This window comes from Meleagris gallopavo, chromosome 5 (assembly GCF_905368555.1).
Source record: "Meleagris gallopavo chromosome 5, MGAL_WU_HG_1.1, whole genome shotgun sequence".
NCBI lineage: Eukaryota > Metazoa > Chordata > Aves > Galliformes > Phasianidae > Meleagris > Meleagris gallopavo.
In genome coordinates, this window is record NC_139408.1 from 22379555 (window position 1) to 22400744 (window position 21190).

At 38.2% G+C, this 21190-nt stretch overlaps 1 protein-coding gene across 16 annotated transcripts in view; it reads left to right on the forward strand.

Annotated features, from left to right (window-relative positions):
• Positions 1 to 21190, forward strand: part of CELF1 (CUGBP Elav-like family member 1) — a 53671-nt gene that overhangs the window by 8664 nt on the left and 23817 nt on the right. For 10 of the 16 annotated variants that reach the window (XM_085224637.1, XM_085224638.1, XM_085224639.1 and 7 more), the window contains exons 2-5: positions 4407 to 4445; positions 18953 to 19140; positions 19735 to 19817; positions 20201 to 20249. In XM_085224637.1, the coding sequence (XP_085080763.1) occupies positions 4407 to 4445; positions 18953 to 19140; positions 19735 to 19817; positions 20201 to 20249 (359 nt within the window). Of the gene's footprint in view, positions 1 to 2425; positions 2757 to 4406; positions 4446 to 15532; positions 16801 to 18952; positions 19141 to 19734; positions 19818 to 20200; positions 20250 to 21190 lie in introns of those variants that run through there. The other 6 variants (XM_085224649.1, XM_085224647.1, XM_085224652.1 and 3 more) reach the window with 6 other exon arrangements.

Here is a 21190-nt window from a genome sequence, read left to right on the forward strand (position 1 = left end):
GTCCTCAAAAGAGCTACACGCATGCTTTGTGCAGTAGAAGGCTACTGAAATGAGCAGGAAAGAAGTCTCTTGATCTACTTAACTAACTTTGGATAAGAATGGACGCTGTGGTTCTTTAGGCAGAGAGAAGTTCAATTTAAGCGTGGTGCTGCGTTTGTGAATGATACTCAGAAAGATGTTCCATGGTGCCCTGCAAATTTATTGATGTGTTTTGGGGTGATTTTGGCAGTGTTCGGCTGTGAATTAATGCAGAAAAACTCGCGTTTCTCAATTATTTACAGCGGTTTTTATACTTGACATGCTATATGAAGATATTGAAATACTGTAAAAAAAAAAAAGAAACCAAAATATATCAAGTGAAGACAAATGTGAAACTTTCAGAGAGCCTGAGTGGAGGCTTAGGAAGAACTCCTTTGCAATGAAATGCTTAGATCTGTTCAAAAACTCAAATGAAATCAGAAGTCAAAATATTCCCAAGGTAATGTTCCCATAGGAAAACCAGTAGTTTCCTCTGAAGAAGAAATAGTATGAAATGTTTTTGAGAGTTACAACTTCACATGCCCAGTAGTAAAATTTCTTTAAGTGTTAATAAAAAATTACCTGCTTTTGAAACTGATTTGAATCAGTTTTCATTCTTTAAAATGGAGTGTTGGCCTCAGTTCTTTACAGATGTAAAGTAAGAGTTTATCCATTCAGTTCTGCAAAGAACGCAACTGTGTGCCTGTTGCCAAACGTGTGTGTGTGTGTGTGTGTGTGTGTGTGTGTGTATGTTATGTAAATATGTTGCAAATGTGGGATTTCAAGCGTAAGTCAACTTCTCGATCAGTTACATTCTGAACTTTAGGAGTTGGGACACATCAAAATTGTTTTCACTCTGAAGCTGGCAGTAGATGCTGAAAATGTGTTCCCTCTTTGTAGTGGGTGCATTAGTGGAGAATGGTGATGGCTTTAGTTAGAGACTTACCATATATTTTTTTTTCCCCTCTGAATTTAAATCTATTTGATTCCATGAAATCAAAGAAGGGCTTACTTTACTGTGGAGCTATGCAAACTGTGTTTATAGACGTTACACAGGGATGCTTTTCCCCAAGGTTTTTACTTCTGGGTTTAATGATAGAGAAGTGAAAGTGTTTCAGTTTTTTGGCTGAAATGGATGAGGCTGTTGAAATGCAGTATTGCTTCCAAAAGCAGGCACAGTGTTTTAGCTGAGAATTTTGCTTCTGTTCAGTATACCCCAGTCTTTTACCCAAATAAGCTGTTAAGCTACGGCCAATTAGTCTTCCCTTGGCATGTGTGGTACCATAAAGCAATTGGGAATTTTCCCATCTCCTTTTTTGTTCTAAACTGCATTGATCCTCAAATGAGTACCTCTCTTATTCTTTAATCTGTTCTTCCTATTATACCTGTTAATGGGTAAACTCAGGCTCTGGTAGTTGAGCAGACTGTCATGGGTGGTTCAGCTGGTGTGCTAACTGGCTGTACAGACTGTCTGGTAACCTGCGTGCAGATGAGTCATTTTGCCTGGAAGACTGGAGAAAACAGTATCTGACAGCTCTGTGTGCAGAAATGAACAGGCACAGTGGCTAGTAGCTGTTGCTTTGTGTTGCTCCAAGTGTTGAGAGGGGCAAGGGCGTCCAGGTTGCTTTAGAAGATGGCAGATTCTCAGATTAGAAAGTATGGTTGTCTCCTTGGTAAGTTTCTGGCAACATAGGAACCTTTAGTTCCTGACAGGTTTCTCATTGCTCTCTCTGTTGTCTTTTTGTCTTGTAAGTGATGTTGATTGGAAAGTGGTGTGCCTTCTGTGGGTTGTGATCTAAACTGCCGCATTAAAACTTGAGCTACTTTGTTCAGGTCTCTCTATTTGTAATCTCACTTATCCAGTCTGCTTGCTCCTCCACTCTCAGATGTGTCATTGCTCTCCTCCTTCATTTCTTCCTTAGAATAGCTATTTTTATATTTCAAAATTCTTAGTATTGGCTATATTGTTACTAAATGTGTATACATCCGTCATGAGTCCAGACTTAACATTGATTTACGTGAGAGAACGTTGATACCACGATGTCTGTTTTACCTGTTTTCTTTTTAATTGTAAGCGGTAGGCTTGATGCCCACAGATGTTCAATTCCTGGAAGGTGCAATCGGAAATCAGAGCTAACTGGTCTAGGCAAGTGCTGACTGTGGCAGTAATTCCATTGATTGGAACCCCATTAATTGATCCAGTAACCTCTTAAAGATAGTCCTGGGTGCTGGGGAGACTGAAGCTTTGCCACTAAGTAACAAAGTGGTATCATAAGATTTATTGGGCTCATCTCCATCCTCCAGTACTTAGCAGCCAGAGCCATTTGTTTTCATTACCAGCTGCAGTTCTGTTCGTATTGTGTGGCATACTGGAAGTTACAGCTCTGCTCATCAGTGGGTATATTTTGTCTCTCTTGGGTGCGGCAGGGCCAAGCGTTAAAGCTTCATTTTCCTACCTGGGGTTGTCAGGTGGTGTCGTCGTTCCTGCCAACTTTGTATACCAAAAATTAGAAGTGACGTTGGAACTCAGATACAGCATTTCAGTAAAGAAGGGTAACTGCAGGAAAAGCCTTAGTGAAAGATATGATGTCCTAGTTTACACTTATTAGTTGTTTTGTTGTCCTCACGAAGAACCCACGCTCAAGCAACTATGAAAACATCTGGCTATCGGCCTCTGGTGCTCAACTGGGGTGAATCTGCATGCAGGAGCATGCCAGCTGTGTGTACCTTCATCTGAGGTATCCAAGTTCTGATTTCTTCTGAGAAGGAAAAAAGTTGTCAGATTCCTTGGCCTTTGGGCTATGTCTGTCTGGTGTGTGAACTTGAATCAAATATTCAGTGTATTTATGTTCTGCATGCAATTATATGAGCCATATTGAAACAATTTTGTTTTGAGAAACACTTATGATTTAAGACCATTCTCCCAGGCTTTCTACAGGTGGTCGTCAGATTTGCTGCTTGCTTTCATGCAGCTTTTATTGTGTTGGATTTTGTCTTTGATTCGGTGAGGTATATATATATTTTTTTTTTCTTAAAAGGATCCAAGAGTTCTGGTTTCCTCTGGCTATGTTAGCTGTAATTCATCTCCTTTGAAGTTTTCAAATTAATTCTCTAGTTTAACATAGTTACGTGTGCTCAGGGAAGGTTTTCTTTTTACCATTTAAAAAGTTGTTTACTGGTATATTCATAGGCATTTACGTGATTGATGAGCTGTATGTTTCAGATTTTACTGAAAGTTGATTATCACAGAAATGTAACTCAGTTTTTATGACATTTTAACTTGGATGAAATACTTTCTAAAGTTTGGGAGTAAGTGGAAGAAAAGTAACATTTCTATTACGTGTTCTGAAGCCAGGGCTGTTAGCAGGAATCTGAGATCACGTTTGGGCCGTAAACAAATACTATTTAATTAAACATCAAAAAAGCAGAGGAATGTGGGTGAGGTGAAATAAGGTGTAGTCAGATAAAATATTTGCTAGGATCACGAGTAGAAGTTAGTGTCTGAAATGGTACATTTGTTTCTTCTGAATTCATTATTCCAAATGTTATAATGAAACAAAACAAAAATATGTTACCAATAGCCAATTTTCAGTAATGTTCTGGAAAATGTAAGTGAACCCATAATTTTGAAAATAGGCATTTCAGGCAACCAAATTATATTTCTCAGGATTCCTGGATTGGTTTTTATTTTTCTTAATTAGTATTTGTAAGAAAACTCAATTTTTTGTTTAAGCTTCTGTACTCATTTAGAGTACAGAATTAATATTAATGTTTTAATAATATTAATATATTTTATTAATATTATTGAACAAAATAGGAATGAATTTAAAATAGCTATAAAACAAGGATGTAAAATTTCCAAGAGGTCTCCCTGTGGAAAAGAGGGTGTGAGTACATGTGATAAATGTCCAAGGATATGGAAGAGAATAAGGATCACTTATTCACACTTCTCAAAGAATATAGAACAAATGTTATGAAGAGGCCTGCAAAGCAAGGAAGATGTGTACACTCAAATAGCCTTATAAAACTCTTCTTGTAGGTGAATGATGGTTTTGGTTGCTTGCCTGTAAACAGATAACTTGTATTTTCTGTAAAGTATTTCAAGGCTGCCATAAGCTTAGTATACAACCTAAGCAGAAGCATAGAAGAAGTTGAAAAATAAAATGAAATTAAAGTCTTGTATTTCAGTGTATTCAGCTTGTGTTGTGAGCAATTATTGAGCAGTGTAATGAGGATTGTTACCACCTTATGAAAACTTGCATTACTAGAAGTGGGCTTTAGTCTCACAGGTCTCATACTTCCTGCAAGGTGCGGTTCATGTTGTGATTATTGCTATTAGCTGATTCTAACTCTGGAGTACTCAATGTCTGTTTTTCTTTTTCTTTTAGAGTGAAGACTGGAAGTGCTAGAGAAGTGCATAGCTGCAGGTATGAACCAACTACAGTTTGTGGCCCACAGTTGCTTAGTGGAGTTTCATGTCAAACGTTCAGAGAGAAGTTGTCTTTACTTTCAGTGATGAAAGCAGTCACTCTCTACTCCAGCGAGCAGCATTCCCTCAACCTTAAGCTCTTTGGAGTTTGCTGCCCTTGTGCTGCTGAAGGGTGTTGGGAGTGTAAACAATTTAGGACTGCTAGTAACTGGCTAATAGGCTCGTTTAGCTTCATCTGTAACTTAATAGTTTTATAAATGTAAGTAACTACAAAGTAGGATTGTGTGTCATGATAGTAATTTATTCACTGGAATAAATCTCAAGTATTCTATTGTACATAAAACCTTAAAGATATTAGTGGAAAATCTCTGAACAGGCATTAGTTGCAGCATAAAAGGAAAATATTTGTATGTAAATGCTTGGAGCTAAATGTGAGGATTTTCTGAAGCAGTTCTGCTGATGCCTGAAGTCCAGTAAGAGTGTAGTTTCATGAGCCAGTTCCTCCTTCCTGCTTTATTTGATTTCCAGTTGTTTTGTTTTTTGTTTGTTTGTTTGTTTGTTTTTGTTTTTTTTTTGTATATGATTCTCGCAATAATTTGACTGCATGGCAAACAGTCACTTTGCTAACCTGGTTAAAAGCTATTTCACAATCAAGTGGTTATTTCTCTGGTTTAGCGAATTGGGTTGTGTGAAACTCTCCAACAACAACAACAAAAAAGTAGATCTGATGGTAACTGTGCAGCTTAAAGACTTGTGGCTGCTATGTTAAGTAACACTTCATGCTCAGATTGCAGTGGCTGCTGGTCTTCTGGTAATCACCTGTACTGTGGCAGAAATACTTCAGGTGTGCTTTAGTCCATCAGCAGAGCAAGGAGGCTCTTTGAGAGGGAAACAGTACACCAGCCATGGCACTTCCCAGCTTTTATACAGAATGCTGGTGGTAGCTTTACCAGAGCTCTTGAGAGATGAAAAATATGTGTTTTTTTTCAATTTCAATAAGAGTCAATCTTATCCCTGCCACACTCTTAAATGTAAGGCTTTCTAAAGAAAAATGTATCACATCGATACCAGCTTCGGAGATATTTGAAGTGATTTGCTGACAAGGTGGATGCTTGTTAACAGATTTACCTAAGCTTGGAGGTGAAATGTGATACAGAGATCCAGATTAAAGTAATTGTCCCTTTTCAGGAGATCTGAGAAATAAAGCCACGTTATGATTTTACAAATTCCTGTGAATGCTGAAAGGACAAAATTGAGTTTGTCCCATTGTACAAATCTGCCATATTATTCTTTGCCTGGCTTTGAATTTTCCATAGCTTAATCAAGTTTCTCAGTTGCAAGAAGAATGATGGTACTGGAAACTTCTTCATACTTTGTTCTCACCTGTTTGTAGCTAGAGGTTGAGCTGGGAGCCAGTGGCATTGATCCTGTCACCTGTTAGATACAAGGCAGCCAGAGGTGCTGCGAGAAAGCATCAGTGACTAGGAAGGATTCCTTCCTTCTGTTGTACTTCCTTAACTAGGAACTTAGAAGCTTGACTTGCTCTGTGGACAGAGAGAAACATCCCCTTACCAGCTTTGGTACACTGACTTTCTTGTCCTGTTCAGACAGAAAAAGAGCCAGGAAGAACTATGGAAAAAATGTCTGGGGCAAACATTGCTGAAGAAAATAGAACAAAATAAGATCTGTGGTCAGTGGAAAATCATACGTGATATGGTGGCTTATAGATGATGCCAGTCCTGCTGGCTAGTCTAGTTGCAGTCCAGGAATTCCATAATTTTTGAGTGATTTTTAGAAATTGGTGATTGTATGGAAGTGCCTATTGGAAGGCATTGGTCTCCAGGCACTGCAGGTATTGCACAGCGTACAACTCCTTTCCCAAGTGGCTAGCACTCTGTCACTTATCCTTCCCTCTCCTTTGCTGCTCCTTTAGGACCATAAAGAACATATGAAAGAGGGGTTACTGTGTTTGTGTCTGAGACATTTCTACCTTCTGAGACAGTCTAATCTGTGATTAGACCTCGTTCTTCAGACTTAAAGGATTCTACCAATTACAAAATGCAGTTCCAGAATCAGTTTGGATTATGGAAATAACAAAAGGTTCACATTATTTAAATAAATTAGTCCAGTTTATGATTGCTGAAACTAAGTTATGGAAAGGAAAACCTCACTTGGGTGCAAGATACATAGTTTCTCATCCTTAAAAGAAACCCTGAATTCATTTGTCTTAATGTGATGGTAGAGAGGTGTCCAAATAAAGAGGAGTAATTCTCCAACATCTGTTAAGGTTATATAAAATTCCTTATGTACATCCCACTATAAAATACCTCTTATGATGAACTAAATGAATTGACAGTACAGAAATGGATTGGGGTAGAACTGTGATGGAATTCTGATTCTAGTCTGGTAAGTGTATGACACTGAAGAAGAGTCAGCTTTGCTTTGAGATGAGGAATCAATGAGCCTTTGTTTCTTGCTTTTATGGTCATTGCTGTCTCCAAGTTTTTGAAATGGAGACTTTATTCTGAGACTTGTGTTTCTTCCTTCTATTCAGAAACTTGTATGCCATGCTTTGCCAAGGCAAATTACAGTTATTCTTGTCAAGAATTAATGCCATGTAAGCACTGATAGTTTCAGGAGTGAGGAACTTGTACCTGCTGGATTGTCACTTGTCAAATCCACGTTCACTGTGCTGATGGTCTTCTGGGCAAATAAATTTACCTTTATGCTGTTACAACACTTTGTGAACAGTCAATGTTCTTGTCCTGCTCCTCCTTAGGATGGTCCTTTTTTAGCTTTCCTGAAGGTGCAAAAAATTATCTGCTTGGCATCCCTGTACCAAAAGCCAGAGGAAATCATGCCTTGTCATGGTGTGACAAGGAAGATAGAAAGGAGATTATTGCAGTGTGATAGGAAAGATTATTGCAGTGTTTCGTATTTCAAATGTGGATTGTACTCTTCTGGAGCTGTCTGTGCTGTCTGTAAACTCTTCAGATAACCTGCAAAGGAACACTTGGATAAAATGAAATTGGAGAGAAATAGTGCTTTATTCTTTTTATTTGTTACTATAGTACAATTCTAACTGTTCCTGTTTTGTATCTGGTACTATCAGAAGAAACAATTTGAGATTAGATTTGCCTGGTTGTTCTGATTGCTGCAAAGGACAGAGAAACTTGAGATTTGTTGCTTTGTTTAGTCCAAAAGGTCCCTTGACACCTAAAAAGGGAAGGGAGGAATCTTAAAGAATGCAGTGTTCTTTAAGGGGATTTTTAAGCAGATCTGACTGCTATTCTAAGAACTATCAGAAATATCACAAATTTAAAATTTATTCAGTAATACAAAGTTTGTTCCTTTGAGTTTAGGTCATGCATGCCTTTTCTGAAGTTTAAAAAACAGAACACGTGAACTGATCAGTTTTTAATTTTCTTTAAATTCTTTATGCAAACTGGGGTACACTGCTTGTGACAAGCCTTAGCCAAAGGTATTTCTCATTACTGTAGTTCTCATGTGGAGTGACAGAAGAATCCTCGTCTATGGTATTGTGCTGGAATGGTACAGCTGGTTCTGCAGTCTCCCCTGGGAAATGTGGTTAGGTGGCTTGCCCATTCTAGTGCTCTGTGATGTGTCTTTCTGACTAAGTACAGAGCTGCACGTTCCTGTAATATAGGAAACGACAGCAAAGTTCAGGCCTCTTTGAAACCAGGTTCCTAGGTCTTGTTTGTACTCATACATTAAAGCTGAAGTTGATCTAAAATATCATGTTCTACAGAATTAATTGCTTGCAGGGTTGTTTCTTAGATAAAAGGCTGAAGTAAATTCTTGGCTGTTAGTAGTGACCTCTTCTAACCTTAAAAATTAAAATCGTTCTTGTAAGCTCAGAAACAATGTTTGGGAGAGAGAAAGAGGAGAAAGACAGCATAAATGCAGCTGCACCTCTGCTTTCAGGGCAGGAGGGCTCGCAAGCATTGATCTGTGGAAGATTGGGCGTTGTGTACCATCCAGACTTCCTACGTGTGTCATGGTCTGAATTCAGTTAATAAAAAACAAGGAGAACAAAAAATAACAAAACAACCAAATCCTGCTGCTGCCTTAAGTATTCCATCCTGCCTCCTTCTAAAAGCTCTGTCATTCCACAGGGCAAAGATGCACATCCTCACTTCTTGTACTCTCATTTCCTGCCTTGACTCCTGCTCTGTCGTATTGCTGCTTTTATTTCCTCTTTCTATTGTTGTGACCAAGCCTTTTTTCCTACTTTCTCAAGATTTTTTTCCTGTCTACGTTGCCAAAGTATCCACAGATCTTTCAGATCTCTTTGGTATTTAATTTTCCATAGTTTGCCTCTGGCAAAGTATGAGCATTGTTATGTCCTAGCACTATAATGATAAGAACTCTAAATGCTTCCCAAACTGTTTGCTGGAATTGTTGCAGGTGTTTAAAATGAGGATAACAGGATTAAATCCTTTACTTTTTTTAATGGCTGTATGCCTTTATAAACAGTAAGTCAATAATGAGAGGAAGAAACTTATAAACTTCTGCTTCAAAAACATTAGCCCTAGGATACGTGCATCAGTGCTGTTTCTTTGTATCAATTATTAATTGTAAAGTGCCTCGCAAACAAGGATAAACATGCAATGATTACTCCTTGTCTTTGCTTTGACAAAGTTAATTATTATGGGGTGCCTGCGTTAAGGCTTGCCATTATCTGTTCTACAAGTACAGCTGCTTTAATATGTTGTCATGCATTAATTGCTCCAGATTCATGATTTGGCCTTGGAGCTATTTGTTCATCTCTGTATGTGCCTCATGCCAGTTATCTTTCCTACTGTTCCTTCTCAGGTCTCTGCTGTCTACTTTGTATCAAATGAGTTTTGCTGATTTTTTTTTTTTTTCCTAGTTATTGTTTTTTTTTAACCCACTGCTACCACCACCAAAAAGTAGCTGATAAAGATGATTTTGTTTCCTTCTCAGTTCCTTTGGTCTGAAAAAAAAAAAAAAAAAAAAGGAGGAAATATGCCAGATTTTAATGAGAAAACGTATCTGGGAAAGACAGAAATTTAATACACATTTTAGATCCCAGTTGTGACCTTAAGAACAGCAAGCTTCAACTACAAAACTGAAATCTAAAGCTGGCAACAAGAAAATGCCTTGCATTAATGAGGGACAGATGACAATCCAGGCACCCCTCCTGTTATATTTTTATGACAATTAACATGTATGTTTAATGTGTCATTGGGGAGCGGGTATAAGAAGGAAAATAAACACGAAAGAAAAGCTGGAGTTCATTGGAAAATGTTTCAACATGAAAATTTTCCTGACATAGACGTCTCTTATTTATTTCACTGTACCAGAATAGCAGACTATTAACTAATGTTGCATAGGTACCGTCCTTGAGAACAAGGTGGTCAGATACTGGCTGCCCTTGGAAAAACGCCAGTAAATCCTAACCAAAGCTGTTTGTTGCTGTACATGGCACTACTATGGGCTGATAGTTGAAGTTCTTATATCAAATATTTACACGTTATTTTGAGTAACCTCAAACCAGAGAACTGCGGAGGTGATCAGCTTACTTATTCTTCATTATTGTAGGATTACAGGAAATGTTATGGTTGGAGATGGGTGTTCGAGGCTGTTGTGAGGAGGTGGTTTCCTCCCAGTTTCCTCCCAGTGGGCCAGTCGATTCCCATTTCTTCTTTATTTTTGTACGGCTTGCGTGAGCATTTGTAGTGTGGCCACTGAAGCAGCAGACACAGCTGCAGCAGGTCAAGCACTGGGTTGGCAGCCCCACGCTGCTGTTAACTGCTAAGAAAGCAGAAGTCAGGGCAGCGTGGTGCAGCTGTTCTGTCCCAGAGAAGCAGGGCATTGTCTGCAGTGCTGCGGGTTGTGCTCACACTGCCAGACTGATAGCACAGCCCCGTTGTTTTGGTCACTGCCTGCCTGTGCTTTCCCTCTCCTGCAAGCAGGTAAAGACTGTGAGAGGAAAATGTACAAATTTTGGGGGTCACAATCTTGAAGCCTGTAAACTTCATTTATCTGCTGTAAGTGGGTACTGAGACTGATGATACAACTTCTGAGTTTATTAGGTGCCCTGGTACTTGCAGTTATTGGCAGAGCAGTTCCTTGTGGAAGGACAGGGTTTGGCTTTGAGGATTTGAACAGATGTTGTAACCCGTTTCTAGTAGATAAGTTCTCCTGTTGCAGGGCTGTCATCTCCCATTTGGTGTATATTGTTTGAAGGAGTGGGCCAGATACTGAGCATCCCACAGACTGAATTGCAATTGCAAGGTGTTTTAAAAAGAAGAAAGGTGCGTACACTGGTAACTGTGCTGTTATGTTCCCTTAAGGCTAAAAGTGCAATTTACTTACTTATTTTTGCTGCTTATGAAAGCATTTGCATAAATTGCTGGTAATAACTTAGTATTTTTAATTATTGTTTACACAGTTTATGTATAGCTTGATTTAGCTCTAAGAAGACAACTCTTCCTTTTATTCAATCATTCTTTTTGCCCTTCTTTTTTCCTGCATGCATATACAGGATCTTTGGCAAGTTCCAGACTTCTGCCATCTGTATTCATGGAGTAGCAATATCTACTGTTTGTTTTCACCTTTTGACTGCAAAATGGACTCAGTAATCATCCATGTTTTCAGCTGTTAAGTACCTGTTGTGGTTTGTCTGGTAGCCTCTGGTCATTTTCTTCTGAGTACTTCTCCAGTCTGCCCTTGCTCTCATGAATGTTTCTTGTCTCTGCAGTATCCTGCCAACAAGGAGTTACACAAATCTGCCCTCCTTTGCACAAAAAAAAACCCATCTCTGGTGAGAGAAGGAATGCTATCTCAGCTATTAAGATTTTACTTTCTTATCTGTGATTTGAAAAGCCACCTTAGAGATATTAGTTACTTGAGAAAACAATAGCCAGGCACGACCTATTTCAGTTGATTCATTTTAGTCTTGTTTAAAATAGAAGTGAGAGGGGTGATGCCTAGACTTGTCAGTCACATGGACGTGTGGCAATTGATGCAGAACTGTTTGCCTTCACAATGATGTGTGGTAATACTGTATATACAAAACTTTCCTATCTGGTTTTACCATTTTTACTATTACATTAAGGTCAAAGAGGGTTCTGTTAGAGCATTACTCAATTCATGGACTTTGCAGTTTGTTTTTCCACCAAAATGAAGGCTTGAAGTCCCTGGACTGTCAGACAACCCAGCGTTGCAGGCATCTCTGCTTCTGCCTGCTGTATTGCCTGGACACATGCAGCACAGGGAACAAACAGGAGCAATTGGATGTCTGTGTGTGGTCTGTGCTTCAATTCAGAATTGTTTTAATTGATTGACAAAAAATAATAAATTTCTGCCACGGAGAACTCAGCTCTTTAGTTGCTTCCTTTTAAAGGAAACAATGCACAAGGTTTATGCCATCATTCTTTCCTGAAAACTTTTGAATCCACTGTTCATTTTCTAAAAATGGCAGAGCAGTAAATGCCTCAAGGCACTGAGTTCATAATAAATCCACATTAAATGAATGTAATATTGCTTTGAGTAAGTAAAAATAAAACATTCAGCTCCTTCTCTTTCCCAACAGTGTGTCAAAAGCTCTGAAGTAGTCTTGTCATTAGCTGTGCTCTGAACAGGTACACAGGTAGAAGACATTGAAGGCTCTTGAAATTCATTGGATTTATTGTAAGGCAGTAAGATACATCTGTAGGAACAGCTTTTTCTCTTAGTTCTGCTTATGGACTGTCTTGCCATATTTGTAGTAAGGGTCAACTCTGCAGTGCTTAGGTTTATTGTCTAGCAGGCAATATTCTCAGTTCTTTATATCTTAGGAAAGCATGGCTGCATCCCAATTGGCTTGTCTGACATCTGGAAAAGGAGCTAAGGGAAATCTCTTAATTTTTACATCAGGTCTGTACAGAGCTGAGAAAATGGAGCCTTTTCTTTTATCACAGTTTGCAATCCCCAGTGCTTCTCTGAAAAAGCATCTTCAAGTGACAGGATCTTTCTGGCCAGCCTGATTCAGAACACCTTTGCACAACAGATTTCTACAGATGTTCTGTTTTGCTGTATCAGACTTGTAATTACAGCTGCCATAGAGAGGCAGTAACTTGGAGATTTTTAACCTGAGCAGTGTCTTCAGCATCTATTTTCATGTTAGGGATTTGTAGTGTATGTGTTAATCATAGAATCATAGAATGGCCTGGGTTGAAACGTACTGTAATGATCATCTAGTGGAGGTTTGTCAGGCAAGCAAGAGCTGAGAAACCATTCGTTTTGATTGTTCATAGAATTAATTGGAGTAGAAGCTACAGGTAAGCAGGTTTCATTCACATGCCAGGGAAGTAAATCAGGAATATGTTGCTTCACCTTGCATAGATTTTTCTTAAAAAAAAAAAAAAAAAATAAAAAATAAAAAAAAATAAAAAATAAAAAAAATTCTGATATATGACAGATATTTGATACAGTACAAGCTATTTTTAGAGTAGATGTTACTTAATTTGAGAAAATGCTGCTGGGTGTGGAGGAATTATATGCTCTGATGAAACTGCTGCTTTCTCAGATAAAAGCAGTTGTCTTCCCTTCCTATTCTTTTCTTCATATAGGAATTTCTATGAAAATATTAGAAAATGACTTTCAGTTAATTTACGTTGTAGGCAACCCAAAGCTTCATGTATTTTAATGGTAAATTCAACATTCTCAACATATAAAATTTCAGTACTTGCAGTGAATAACTGTTGTGAAGATTGGCAGAAGCAGAAACTGCAGTTTTGGCAATACCTATTGAGGTATGGGGAGACATTTCATTTTCACATAAGCAGAAAATATTTGATCACTGCTTACATGATCAACAATGAAACAAGAAAATATTGACAAGCAGTTACTGTATTTTGATGCATATAACCTAGGGTTTATCTCTTGAAAAACAAAACTGCAATTCAGCAGCACTGTAGGGATCTAGATATGCACAGATAATACAAGGGGAAGTTTATTCTAGGACCTGTCTCCTTCAAAGTTTCACAGTGTCTGATTTCCCTATAGCCTGCATCCTTTCCCATAGTTTGCTCTCACCATCCCAGTCGTCCCTCAGCTTCAGAGCTGTATATGTTGTTTGAGGTTCAGATTGTGTAAAATAAAAGATGGTGTTATCTTTAGCTTCCAGAGTTAATTGCTCATTGAAGTGAATGAGGCTTTTTTAGCGAAAGAAATTAGTACATGGAGCTTTGTTTTTTTGTTTTAAGTTTTTTTTGCCCGAAGATGCGATGTAATTCTGCAAGCATAAAAACAAAAGCAAAATGTTTGGCATTTATGCCTTGTGGTCTGAGGAGTCTATACGATGGTATATTTTGCAGTATAGTCTAGGGTTTCAGAAATGCAAAAAAGTGAGATGTAGAATGCACAGGACTTTTGTGTTCATACTGTCAGGTTAGCACCACATTTAAATGTGCAGCTACAGTCCATAGAGCTTGGAATTTCAGACATTGTTCCTATTATCCTTTGAATAGAAACAGTAAAAGAATGGGCCTGGAAGCCAGCAGGAATTTGACATCTGAGCAAAAAATATGTGCATTTAGCTCTGTACATTTTCTTTCTTTGTGAGCAGTGGCTGGGGTAACTTTCATGTTTTTATAATTCCAAAGAAACAGCTTCACTTAATTCTTCCAGTTTCTATGCAGTAGTGAAATAAGATTTTTTTGTACTCTTTCTGATACTTTCACAAGCAAAGTCCAAAGGATTTCTAATCTCATCAAATTCATGCCTTCAACTCAATAATGTTTGAACAAATCTGTTCTCTGTACTGCTGTTTTTTCTCTGAAATCACCAGTTACTGCAGAATTGTGCTATTTTGAAGCATGGATATTTGGCTAATGCATCTTCAGGTATTTACCCACCATTCTAGTATTGATTTTTCCTTTTCTGCAAATTGTGCGTAACAGCATATGAAATATTCTTGGCACTGTTGTTTATTAACCGAAGTGAGCATATCACAGGAGAAATGAGAGTAAGTATGACAAGCATAGGAGATTAACGTATAGCGGGATAATTGCACAAAACCAATGTTTTAATTCTCAAAGCCAGTAGATTGAACTTGACATGGACTGTAACAGTGTGACAGTGAAGGGTTTGGGAGCTTCTCTGCCTGTAACTTTTTCTGTGTTTTAATCTTAATGGAGGAAGCAAAAAAGGTCTCAATTTTGAGGAGCAGAGAGATGAGGAAAATGGTGAGGGTAGAAGCAAATCGTAATGACTTAGTGATTTTCTTCAGTAAACTAATCAATCTCAGTAACATTTTTGAAACCCGTTTTCTAGAATATCTCTTACCAGCATCATCTATTATTGAACCTGTGATGAACACGGCTGCTGGAGTATTTTACCGGCTGCTTAAAAAAGCAAAAGATGACAGGAGGTGTTCTGTTCCTTGGTACGGCTAGAATTTGTAATGGTGAGCTGCAAAATTACACAAACAGTGGAGAGAACCCCACTACATCTTCTACTGTTCTTACAATGTAAATCTGAAATGTTTCTCTTTATGGACTTTTTTTCAAACAATCCCACAAATTGGACTCCAGGTTGAATTCAGCATTTGAAAGTAATGCGTTTTATTCAGCATGGTGTTTTTCAAGAAGGAGGCCTGTGAGGTGTGTCTGAAGGAAGATGCCAGCTGTTTACTGAAAGCTAATAAATTGACCCATGTTCCATAGTGCCTGCTTACATGTTCGTAGGAGTGGTGCATTTACCATGTAGCAAGAGCACGTGTGAAATAGTTGCTGCTGAACATCTAATATGTGTGATAAATTCACACCTTCTTTTATTTTGCAGTAATGTGCTTATACCTCTGTATTAAAAGGTCCAGCTCTTTTTAATAGAGATTTTAAATAAATCTCTCTGCAGGCAGAAGATGAAAAATGGTCTTTTTCCAGAGATTAGAAATAGTTATTAATGTAAAATAATAATAATAATAATAATAATAATGATAGGCATACTCTAATTTTGCGGGCATAAAGAAAGCCGTGTACACTGGCCATTCTTAAATAACTACAGGTAGATGTTGCAGTCCTTAACAGATGAGAAAAATGATCACAACTGCCTCAGTATGCGTTCTGTGATGCTCTAAGAGTTTATTATGTGGTTATATTGGACGTATACATAAGGCTTATCTGGATTCATACTGGACTTGAGCTAATCGTCTGGTGCTCAGACACACCCAGCTGGCTCTGTAGCACGCTCTGCAATCAAATATTTCTCGTGTATCTCACAGTGCACCCAGTATTATCAAGATTATCTCCCCATTAGTTGAAATACTGGAGGCTTAACAGGAGGTCCGTGTTACGTGTACAAATACACCTCACAGTTAGTCGATGAACACGTTATTCCTGTTTTATTGATGAAGAAGCTGTGGTGTTAGCATCAGTGTTTTCAAAGATTATACAACAGTTTTCAACAAATTACTAGCAGGATCAGTACAGAAACAAAAATGGTATAACCACCAGGTGCATATTTTTCACTTTCTTTATCTTCTATAGGCTCTGTATGTCTCTGGAATTAAAGAGGCATGATGTGCAAAGTGCTCTTTCCAAAACAGTATACGTTTTGCTTCTCTAAAGAGGATTACGTAGCCATTGATGTTCTGTGATCGTTATGGATTTTTTTGAGCAACCAAATTTCCTTTGTTCTAATTTCTTTGATAAATTCAGATTTGTCTCCATGTAAGTTAGGAGTGTGTCAAAAATGGCACAAGGTGGAAAGAGTGAGATTGTTAATCAGACACTGAAAAGGTTTATGCTGAAGGAACTACACATAACAAATTGTCTGCCTTAATACTGGTGACGTGGGGAACTGTCTGTGTCTCAAGGTCTTGGACAGCCATTTTGGGATGCAAGGAGTTAGTTGGGGGTGGAAAAACTGGAGTTTGTATTCTTTCTGCTCTGTTACCCATTGCTATCTTCATGGATCTGACACTCTGTTTATCTGACAGTGCGCTCAGTACTGCTTCGCCAGGGAAAATTGCACAAAACAAGCCCAGTGCATCAGCATTTTCATTGTGTATTGAGCTGAGCCTCCCTTCACATGGTCACATCCCCTTTTTAATCTGGGATTCCATGTCCCTTTCCCAGTCCAGCCTGTTTCTGTGGTGTCTATTGCTGGTCTCCCTGAGCTTCTGTTTCTGTGGTTCGAGTGTTTTTTGTGTGCCGAGTGTTAAGACCTGCAGGTCTTTTGGAAGTGGTGTTGTTGAGGGTTTAGGCAATACACTGAGTTAGTGTTAGTAGTTTGTGACAGACTGAGGTGATGGCTGCGTTCAAGTTGGATTTTCTTCCAGAGATGATGGTGGACCATTGCTCCTTGAATGCTAGCCCTGTGTAAGTATTGTGTGTTCACGTCTAAGCTTGTAACCGAAGTGATAGTTGGAATTGCTGTCTCTGGAGCCACTGCTGTCTAATATGTTCCCTTTGTGATGGTGGGAAAAGAGGGATAGGAGGATCTGGAGGTCTGAAGTTTGCGGAGAAACCATACTGGGCATTAAGAGTCAATACTGGGTACTGGATGAGGGGGGAGGGATTAAAAAACAAAACAAAACACAACAACTTGTTTTTTAGGATAAGGGATGAGGAGGAGTAAAGCTATTTGGTTGTACTGATTACAGTATGCAAAAAGTGCTGATATTATAGAATGTTATTAAAATGTGTTGTTGGGTGAACATTTCCATTTCTGTCTGTTGATGACTCCAGAGTACCCTTTAATTGGGAATGAAAGATTCCTTGGAATACTGTTCAAGTCTCATGAAAGTTGCTCGGTTAACAGGAGGTGGACTGTGCTCTTGAAACTGTTCATGGGAAAGAATGCGGGGCTGAAAATTATTACTTAAGGAGGTTAAGTGATTTCCAGTTCTCAATTGGATTCAAAAAGCGTGGAATCTACATCTTTGTATACAGTATTCTTTACCTTGGATATTTGAAGAGTGGAAAGGTTGGGTAGTAAAGGAATTTGTGATTATTTCCATCCCTTCTGGTAAGAAGTCTGTTGATACTGTTGATACTATGGCAGCAGTTCTTTATCAGGCTCTGTACAGCAGCATATCGAGAAGAAAGAATAACTAAACATTGCCTGCTTTTGAATTTTTTTTGAAAAGTCTATTGAGGGAGGAATCTGCAGATGAGCAATGGAACACTGTTTAATGTACTGTTAATAAGCCACTGAAAAATAATCTTTAAAAGGGGAAAAAGGCAGAAGTGAAGGAAGCTGAGTACCCTGGAAGATGGACATTTGTATCCTTCAACAAAGGGTTTGGGGGCCAGCAGGGAATCACTGCATGGCTACTGTTGTCCTCCCTACCTCCTTTCTAGATTGTGCTGGAATTGGTCAGCGATTTTAGCCTGCTAATCACTATAGCTGCAATAGAACAGCTGCTGTTACAGGCAGTCTTCCACAGAGGTAGATCCTGTGGTATACCAGACTGACTACCAAAAACAAGACCTCACACTGTGCTCAGCAGGCAATGAGGAATCAATACTGAAAGCATTGTATGGCTTGCAACTAGCTGAACAGGTTACAGTGCAGTTTATTAGCATGCCATAAATAATATTCATATAGCTAGTAGTGCCATATTCATACATGTAGTGCCTTGGAGCCTTTTGTGGAATCTCAGAGAATCACAGAATGGCCAGGGTTGGAAGGGACTTCATGATCATGAATCTCCAACCCCCTTGCCACATGCAGGGAATGTCATACTCAAAACTTCTATGTTATAATCTAATAAATGTCTCTTTCTCTGTTTTAGCAGCCTGCTGTTAGTCAGCTTGATTTACTCTGAAACTAAGATTATCCAGGCCCAACCTGTTCATCTGCACTGTCAGCCTGTTTTTTTTGTTTTTTTTTTTGCCAAGTGTTGTTCAAAGCTGCCTAGTTTCACAAAGCTGCTCTGTTGAAAATCTTTAATGAGACTTCTCATCAGTTCAGTTGTATTTTTTCTGTTTTAATATACTTATTCACTTTGACAAACAGTTACAGATAGTCATGCTTAAGCATACAGAAAATGTCCTCTTATTTTCCTTAGTTATTAATAACTACAGTAGCTTGTGGGTCAGCTGAGTTTAGTTTTTTTTTCTTATATGGTGTCTTCTGTAAAATGTAACAGAATTGAACCAATATTTTTCCAGTCATCTCTACAGACGTGAAAAGCACGTGAAAAGTAGATGTTGACTACATTATAAGAGCAAACAGTAGGTGAAGTTTTAAACAACTATGTAAAGAGAGTACTTGGTTTCCAAATATGTTGCTTGCGAGTAATAATAATTTTTCTGAAAGTGTAATTGTGTATATATATATTATTATTATTTGTATTCACTGGCAAGCAATGTACATATCTGTGTATATGGCATATATATGTAAATGCATGCATATTGATGTAAGAAATGTTTTTAAACTTGCTGTAGGCATACTGCTTCTAACTGCAATAACATCTAGAATTTGTGGCAAGCTAAGTAACAGACATTCCTTATTGAATTTTTGTAGCTCAAAGAAAATGAATGGTACACTGGATCACCCAGATCAACCTGATCTAGATGCTATCAAGATGTTTGTGGGTCAGGTCCCACGGAGCTGGTGTGAGAAAGATTTAAGAGAACTTTTTGAACAGTATGGTGCTGTCTATGAAATCAATGTCTTGCGAGACAGGAGCCAGAACCCTCCTCAAAGCAAAGGTGAGAACTGTACTTCTCATATTAGAGTTGAGCTCTCTGCTGCTTTTACACTGTTCCAGTCTTACATGTTTGTTTGGGGATGTATGAAGAGTATAGATTATGAGTGCTGAGCAGAGCAGTTAATAAACAAATATTTTGTTGCTCCAAAGCATTGCTATAATGCTATGGTATGGCCAAAATGTTGCTAGAAGTGTTACTATTTCAAATAATATACAAAATTTGATGCAAGCAGTTGCTGTATACCTGGATTTGCAATTCAGAATCATGCAATATTGTATTGCCACTGAAACTAGATGGAAGTTCTGGATACAACCAAATAATTGAGTTTAGAAATGGAAGCAGCCAGGAGTTGTTTGCTAGATGTGTCCAAGTGATTGTTTTAGTGGTGTGCTGGTAGTATTGAGTCAGTTAAGAATGTTTTAATTACACTTAGGAATGTTTTTCTCAACAGTTACTATCAGTGATACCTACCTATTTCATTATTTAACTTCTTTTGCTTGTCATTGGATGAGTAGAAGTGGGACATGTAATTTCTCTACAGCATGTCAAGATTCATGGAGTTCTTCCTTGGTTAGCATTTTGTTTCAATTGCAGGGTGCTGTTTTGTTACATTTTATACCCGTAAAGCTGCACTAGAAGCACAGAATGCTCTTCACAACATGAAGATTCTCCCAGGGGTAAGAGAAGAGACATGCTGCCTTCACAGCTCTGTCTTGTCTTTCTGATCTCTTATGCCACTGATGTAAAAACGTACATTATCTTGCTCTGAAGTCCTGTTTTAAGGGAACTGTTAGAATGAGAAAGATCATAAAATTGGAGCAATAATAGATATGGTAGTGAAGTGGGTGGACGTGTCTCCTGTAATAATGCTGTCTTGGGAGGAATGATGGTATATAATTAGGAAAAGATTTTTCTTTCAGATGCTTATATATTGTTATTTATGCCCTTCTGTAGTGGCAGCATAGGCTACAAACTGACACATTCACCATTGTTGTGGGAATGTATTTCATTTAGCGTAAAGTGAATGCATTTATGATTAAATAATCTGTTTGCATTTCAGATGCACCATCCTATCCAGATGAAACCAGCTGATAGTGAAAAGAATAATGGTAAGATTTACTAAAATCTGAATTTTGTGGCATCATTAATTCCAACGGGAAACTTCAAGATTTTCCTTGTGTTCAACTGCTTCTGACAAAGTCATCTTGCAGTGGGGTTTGGGTTTAATTATTTTTTAAACAAATGTTTTCAATACACTAGGCTGTGTAAGTGAGATCTCTAGAATTTCATGACTAAGTATCTACCACTGTTGCTGTTTGCTGGAAAAACCATGGTGTTGGTTAGGGAACCATCCAGTGAGTTCTTGGTTGAACTAAGGTGGCTGAAATCTATAAATGCTTTTCAGGTCTTAACTAATTTGAAGGCCTATTGTAGCTAGAGTGGGAATCAACACTTCATCTCCAGCAGAGAAAATACTGTGAATGTACTTCTGCACATTGACCATTTCAGACATTTACATCTAACATTGGGTAAAATGATCATTTATCCATGTGTGTATATATGAGTTTATTTATGCACACACATATGCGCATACATACACATGTACACACACACAGGTGTGTGTTTCCTGGGAAAATAATGGAAAGGGAGAGGCAGAAAGGACTTAGGGGTGTTCTAGGATGGCAGATCTGAGGCTATGATATGAATTTTAGTAAAAGATGTAGATGAAATTATAAATATGAAGGCATCGGTTAAAAAAATATTTTAACTTGCCATTAATAAAAGGAATTCTGGTTCTCTTGAGCTAAAATTGACTACAGTAAGGATTTGAAAACAGCTTTATGCTCCAAGAATTTGACAGTGAATTGGGTGCAACTTTAAAGATATAATGGTCAGTTGAAGCCCTGCCAGCTGGAATGGTTTGGGATTTTTCTCTCCAACTCCAAGGAAGGCTCAGCAAATAAATTGCCTCTTACTATGACACTAAATAGAAGACTTTTTTTTTTTTTTGTCTTGAAGCTTCAAATTGTGCTGCAGCATTTGTCATATT